This window comes from Diachasma alloeum, unplaced genomic scaffold (assembly GCF_001412515.2).
Source record: "Diachasma alloeum isolate Michigan unplaced genomic scaffold, Dall2.0 Dall_scaffold_00494, whole genome shotgun sequence".
NCBI lineage: Eukaryota > Metazoa > Arthropoda > Insecta > Hymenoptera > Braconidae > Diachasma > Diachasma alloeum.
In genome coordinates this window covers 583,824-590,763 of record NW_021680627.1, presented here as the reverse complement: position 1 = coordinate 590,763, position 6,940 = coordinate 583,824, and the positions used below count along the sequence as shown (strand labels likewise).

The following is a 6,940-nucleotide window of genomic DNA, read 5'->3' as shown; positions in this document are numbered from 1 at the left end:
TGATGGACTATTAAAAAAACTCATTTTTTATATGTAAAAACAATCTTCTTCACTCTTTTATTCTTCAAAGTTGATTTTTTCCTATATATAAATTAAATCTCGCTGCTTTCATAAAATATACTTGAATTAATCTAAAAATATTTCTGCAATGGTTCCCCAAGTATGTCTTCAAGCGTCCGCACAGCGTTTTGCGCAATCTTCTCCGTATTCTCATCCTCATCTTCCAATAATTCAGCGAGGAAAGGTACAGTCTCCGGCAGCAGAGGCATGAAATCCTCTCCCAGTTTCCTTGCAATTTCAATCAAGGCACTCAAGGCTGCACTCCTCACATGCGATTTGTTATGTCTTGTCTTGAGTAAAACTTGGTAAACCAGTTGTTTGTGGAGTGAATCATCCTGAATGGCACTGGCAAATGAAGCGATGCAAGGCACCACCAGCTGACTCGACCGTTCCTCAAACTTCTCCTTCGATCCTTCCGTGTATTCAATGTAATCGACAATCGGCTGTGACAAGATGTCGAATTTTTCTTGATTGACAAAATTATGGGCATCGTAACTGAAGACTCTGTGGAGCGTGGTGAGAATGTTCTCAATCAATTCAATTCTGTCAGTTTCATTCTCCAGAGTATTATCTGCTGCTTCATTTGCAATAGATAAATTGTTCTGTTGGAGTAGAACAGCCGCATGTTTGAGAAAATGGCCGGCAAACAGAATGAACAATGATTTTAGACATTCAGCGATGTTGGCTGACAATCTGTAGAATGTGATGTTTCTCAATTTCTTATCGGAATTTCTCGCAGCCCAATCGTACAATTTATAATATAACGGTCTGAAAGTCGCTTCACTGAGTTTCAGCACCAGTGAGACTAAGCTCTTGCCAGCGCTCTCTTCAATACTAGTAATGGCTTTTTGAATATTTTCCTGTTGCTTCTCGTCTTCGTCAGAAATGTTGATATCTTCCCTGAATTGAAGAACACGCAAGAAGAAGGCTGTGATATCGGGAATAGCAGTCTGGAGGTCTGAATTTGTTAAATTCACGAAGGATTCAGCTAGAATAGCCATCAGAACCGGAATGCATTGATAACTCTCGGATTTCAAAAGACTTGTATAAGTTTTCTCAACGGCAGGCAGCAAAACCCTCATTCGAATACAACTGACAAGTTTTTGTCGGATTATTTTCAGTCTCGAGACGATGATGCCAATCTTCGGGTGATCACTGTCAGCGTAAAGAGAACTCAACTTGCATAATTCCAGCAATAGTTGTTCCAAATAGAGTGACAAGAAATTTCCAATGGATTCCACGATTTTTTGAAGCGCACTGATGATGCTGATGGTGACAACGTCCGGCGATTCTTGACAGCAACGAGTTTTCAAAAGTTTCAATATTGCTGGGAAAAACTTACTGAGATATGGAATCACGTGAGTCCTCATAGTGCCACAGAGTTCTGCCAGGCAGAGAACTATCGAGCCTAGTAGTGGTCCTTCCTTGGTCTTTAGGAATTCAATGGCAATTTCCAAGACAGGTTTGAATTTCTCGGGATTGTCCGATGCTAAGAATTTCGCCAACAGCTTGAGAGTTATGAGAGCAGTCTGTTGAATGACCTCCGTCTCCTGATTTAACACTTTCCCCTGGAGAGATATAGTCTCCAGAAGTGAACCGACTAGAGTTAATAGATCGTCGTAGTCTTCCTCGTTAAATTTCCTCTGTTGCAGACGATTATTCAGTAGCTCGAGTGATTTTCTTTTCACTGTTACGTGATGATGATTCATCAGTTTCTTCACACTAGCGATGAACACAGCATTGGGTAGTAATGCATTGATGGCATCCAGGGTATCACAGAGATTGTGAAGGAGGACTTTCCAATATTTACCCTTGAGTTTTCCTTGATGGAGATCAGCGCTCTTCGATGCACTTTCAATGAGCAAAACAAGCTCGACAAGAAGTGTATCATACAAGGGCTTTGTTGCTGCAGTTTCAGCTGCATCTAAGTGAGCAGTTTTGTCAACGAAATCAGGAGAGGATAGCAGGGCATTTAAGAATTGCACAGTCGTGTATTTGTAATGTCTCAACTGCTTCGGCGTGTTGTGCGCAACATCGAATATATGTTTCTTTTGAAACGAGAGATTTCTTTTGCTTGCCTCTTCCTCAAGTTCGACTGGAAGACTCCTGATAAATTTAACCAACTCAATGCAAACTCCAACTAATGTCTTCGGCAAAAACTCCTGTGAAATCGTGAGTGCGAATTCAAGTCTTTGTGAGGAGTTTTTCTTGTCCTGCAGAATATTATTCTGTGCCAATACATGACACTCGAACGTCAGAAGATAGAATAAGTGGAGATGATTCTCTAGAAGCTGAAGGAGTTTAACAAACAGGGGAATTCTTCTGTGCTCCGGTATATCAGCGAGTGACACAATGAAAATCCTCAGAATCTCACACGCGTGGGTCTCATCGTCAGCGGCATTTATTATCGGTACAATAGTCTCGATTGTCTTGGAAATTATTTGTATGGAGTAGGCGTCGTCCTGTCTCAGTACTGAACTTCCCATGAACGTGAAGATTGGCATGATGTTGTGGAGAGCTATGTCAATATTAGCGACCTTGAAAAGCTCAACAAGAACTAGAAGAGCGTGATGATGAGTTTGGGGATTGTGTGATGTTCTGATGCACTGTGAGATGAGATCAACCTGCAGGTGGGGATCTGGTACTGGAATGTTCATCGTTGCCAGTTTATGGATGTTTGAAAGCAACAACTGATTCGTGTATTGCAAGGGACTCTGCTCTTCAAAATTGAGACACATTCTCAAAAGATTAAATAGCACAGGCATTAATAACTTTTCATTCTTGATGTTGACAGCTTTCTGGATGAATTCGAGAATCGTTATACCACGTTTCCATTCTCGTGTGTTGATCACCTCAGGACGTTGAGAAATGTCGAGATTCTTGGAGCGTCTCTTCATCCTCGATGAAACTCCTGATTTATTTTTATCGTTACCATCATCTTTGGTGGATTTTGCTTCCCTCATTCGCTGGAGCTCCTCAACAACTAGATGTGCATCGACTACTATTTTCCGGACTGTCCTGTTGGCGACCGCCACAATACTGCCAATTTCGCAATCGGTAACAATGTCCACAAAGAGAGCAAAAATTTTTCGCTGCAGATTCTGCGACATTCTTCCAGCATTTTCAAAAAATACATGATCAATCTGCTTGATGAGGATGACACTCGGTGTATACTGTTCATTCTCAGTTGCAATGAGTAATCGATGATTGGTGATAGCTGCTTCAAAGAATTTCCAGACTGTCCTGTCATCAAGGGCCCCAACCGTTGTACTGTTGAATCTCTGTAGGATATTCTTCAACGCCATTGCCATGCTGTGGTCAGTATTCTTGGGATTATTCTCGAGCTTCTCCAACAATTCTAGCCCTTTGACACTCAGCTCTTTCAATAACTCAGGACCATTGACGTGAACAAGTACTTCAAGCAGCTGTGATGTCACATGAATTGGTGTGCTCTCATCGGAAATAATACTGAAGAAAAATTCTTGGGCTTTCTCAAGTTTCCCTCGAATGTCCTTCTTCAATTGAGCTTTCACGTCTGGATCCGGGGACAGTAGTGTGTAGAGTACCAGTGACAGTTGGTCAGGGTCCATGGCGATTTCGGACGAGCGCTTGGCGAGTTCATACAGCAATGTGGAGCAGCCTTCCATTTCTAAATTGAATGTTTGAGACAGTCTTTTGAGGATATCAACAGCTGCTTCTCGACACTGTTTATTATGTCTCGACAGAGCGATCAAAAAATTTGAGAGAAATACTCTGTCCCCAAATATCCATTGAAAAGAATCACATTTAGCGAGAACCTTCGAGGTGACATTCAGAGCATGGAGAGAGGTTTGTGCATTCACTGGTTTTATGAAGAATTCAGATAGAAACCGAAGCATATCTTCACCAGTGGGGAAGTGCCGTTGAAAGAAGATCTTCAAACACCAGGAGTAATGGGGCTGTCGTTTTGGGAATGCCATGCCATCGAGGAGTATCTCCACGAGGCGGAGGACAAGTTTTGTCGTCTGGGGATTTGCCTCAAAATCTAAAATCCTATTTGCCTTGAGCTCTAGACGTCTGTGGACCATCTCAAGGACGTAGGTGACAGCTTGAAGTGGAAGAATCCCTCGTGATGTGAGCTTCAATCCGTCGTGGATTCTGTCCCCATTGAGTTGATTACAATCAGGTAAACTCGCCACTTTGGGATATTTTTTTATCATCTCGGCAGCCATTTCGATCACCTCCAGGGCAAGGTTCGATGGCAGTGAGCCCACAGGCACTCGGCAGACAGATCCAAGGAGAATTAAATTGAAGAATAATGAGGTGGCGTCATTATCGTACGACGTTTTCATCGTTGTTAGGATATTCTCGGTCGGTGGTAGAATTTCTCTGTTCAAGATGTTGTGGAATGCTGCTGAACAAATCAATGCAGCATCAGCTTTTCGTCCGACATCCCTCTTGACAACACTCAGGTATTTATTTTTATTGGCAAAATCCGAATCGAGAACTTGCATTGCAATTTTTGTTTCACTCTCCGTGCTTGGGAAGAGGTATGGTAAAGTGGCGATGAAAACGCAGGTGTCATCCCCATCGTCACAGAGTTCCAGGAGGAGCTTGACTGCTGGTTGAGCTAGAACGTTCTTCTTCTCGGTGTGACATTGCGAGAGAAGAATCATTAGTCTATCTGTCAAAATGTCCGCTGGGAATAAGCGCGTTAATATCTTGACAGGAAAATTTAACAGCGTTCCAACGACTCTGGCATCATCGTCGTTGAATCGATCCAGCATTGACTTGATGACCATGTCTTGGAATCCCTCAGCAATTTCGCCAGGCGATGCTGCTAGACACTCCAACGCCATGATTCGTTGCTCAGCACTGTAATGATTGAGTTTATCGAAAATCTCCATTGATTTTTTCGTGCTCTCTATTCCATCGTGCCAAGTCGTTAAAAACTGGAGTGCTTCCTTGGATTCTGATTTCTTCTCACTTGTTCTCATCAGCTTTTTCAAGTATTCGTCGAATTGAACGGGATACCTGATCTCCAGAGAATTGAAGAGAGTTGATAAAAAGGCCTTGCCATCTTCGTTCAATTCCTCAGATATCAGGTTTGGCTTCAACGTGTTTCGTAGAATAACATCCACTTCATAATCGTCGAATCGAATTTTTTGGAATATATCGTTCACCATTCTTCTGATTCCTTCATTCTCACGAGGATTTCTCAGAACAATTTTTATTGCGGACTCGACGAGTGGAACAACGAATTTAGTCACTTTGATTCCATGAGACTTGACATTAGATATCTCATCGCAGAACCAGTCGAATCCGGATATCCTCAGCACAATTTTATCGGCAATAGAGTTGGGTCGATTGTTCGAGGTCTCGTAGAGTGAGCAAATGAGAAGTATCAAATCGTGTTTCAATGTTGGATTTTTCAGGGCTCTTGCAATCAGATACTCCACAGTGGCATCAGTCAGTTTAGTTTTTCTGGATAATTGCACCAGAATCATATAATTTCCAGCAATAAAATCAGTGACTGTGCTAGACAGACCTTTAACTAAAGATGGAAGTAGATAATTAATCTGCACTTCAGATATTTTCTCAGTTCTCTCGATGCTGCCAATGATGGCTGTAGTATAAAAAGCGTAGAGTGTACTCAGGGAGGATGCTCCATCGTCGTAAACGGTTGTTGCTTGGACCACATGATTGCAGAGTAGTTTCAGGAGAGCATTATCCACGGCAACGCGATTCACAAGAGTCATGGTGGACAGAGGGACCCCAGGTCTCTGCAGGGGCTGGAGCCAGTGCCACTTGTCAGACTGATTCTTCAACTCCACCAACTGCAATGCTCTAACAAACATCCTTGTCTCGTGATAAGGCAGTATGAGCATGAGGAAAGCATCCTTGTTGAACTCGTGGATGTGAAATCTGTAGATGAGCCACTCCAGTGCCTTGTGAGCAGTGTTCAGTAGAAAATACGGTGACAGGAAGATCAAAAACTTTTCTACTCCTGCATCCAAGCGCTTATTAACTTTTGCATCTTGAACTGAACGTTCTAGATTTATTGCACTTTGAGCGAATATTGTGGTTTCAAATTCTTTGAATACACTGGACAGTTTTATCAATTCCTCGAGGCCATTCTTTCCTGTAGAAGATTAACGATATTTGTATTCAATTATAGAGAGTTATTGGTATAGGGTGAGGCAGAATGGGCACTTGTGATATTTTTCTTAATGTTCCCATTTCACTTGAAATTTCAAGTGTCCATTTTGTTCCCCTATCATGCGATTAATTAATTACCTATATTGAAGACTGTTTCACGATCGAGATTGGCAGCCTCTCTTGGATCAAACAGAAGACTCGGACGTTTTTTATCTTGCAGTAATAAAGATGTTTGAGGCACACGCAGCTTCTGCAGCTGCTCTGCCAGTGACGTCGACATTTCTATTGTAGAAACTGCTAAAACACACACTCTTATTAATTAGAATGATTGTTGAAAATGTCCTTCAATGTGATCATCAGAACAATAATATCCACCGGTCATGAAGAATTATATTATAACCTATAAAGATGTTGTATCGCTGAATTTACATGGAAAAATAAACTTTACCTTTATTAAAACCCTGTAAAATAGCTCCAGCAGTGTTTATTTGTTTAGATTAGCCTGCTGAAAAAATAACGATAATAATCTATTCAAACAATTTATGATGAACAATCATAATGTATATGAAATGATCACTGGAAAACACGTGGACATCAATCAACAGTAGAGCCCCGTAAAGCGCAGGCAAAACTCGTCGCTGTGTTGAAAACAGACTTATAGTTCAGAGAGGTAAAAACATTATTGAATTTACGGACAGTGTGATGAAAAAGAATTTGAAGAAAGGAGATAATAAACAAAACA

The 6,940-nt window shown here is 41.5% G+C and overlaps 1 protein-coding gene across 2 annotated transcripts; it reads right to left on the bottom strand.

Moving 5' to 3' along the window:
* Positions 1 to 32: 32 nt before the first annotated feature.
* On the bottom strand, positions 33 to 6,777 carry LOC107042612 (HEAT repeat-containing protein 1). Of its 2 annotated transcripts, none has more exons than XM_015263726.1 (3): positions 6,647 to 6,777; positions 6,337 to 6,495; positions 33 to 6,181 (listed from the first exon to the last, which is right to left on the bottom strand). In XM_015263726.1, exons 2-3 carry the CDS (start codon positions 6,476 to 6,478, stop codon positions 132 to 134), a joined length of 6,192 nt encoding a protein of 2,063 aa, XP_015119212.1. In that variant the 5' UTR covers positions 6,479 to 6,495; positions 6,647 to 6,777; the 3' UTR covers positions 33 to 131. The 2 variants fall into 2 exon arrangements, with proteins under 2 accessions (XP_015119212.1, XP_015119213.1); XM_015263727.1 differs by having other exon boundaries at positions 6,337 to 6,492.
* Positions 6,778 to 6,940: the final 163 nt, after the last annotated feature.

Coding starts and splice junctions, on each gene's coding strand:
- LOC107042612 (XM_015263726.1), bottom strand. CDS start 6,478: ATGTCGACGTCACTGGCAGAGCAGCTGCAGAAGCTGCGTGTGCCTCAA. Junction 6,182..6,336: donor TGAAACAGTCTTCAATATAG/GTAATTAATTAA, acceptor AATCTTCTACAG/GAAAGAATGGCCTCGAGGAA.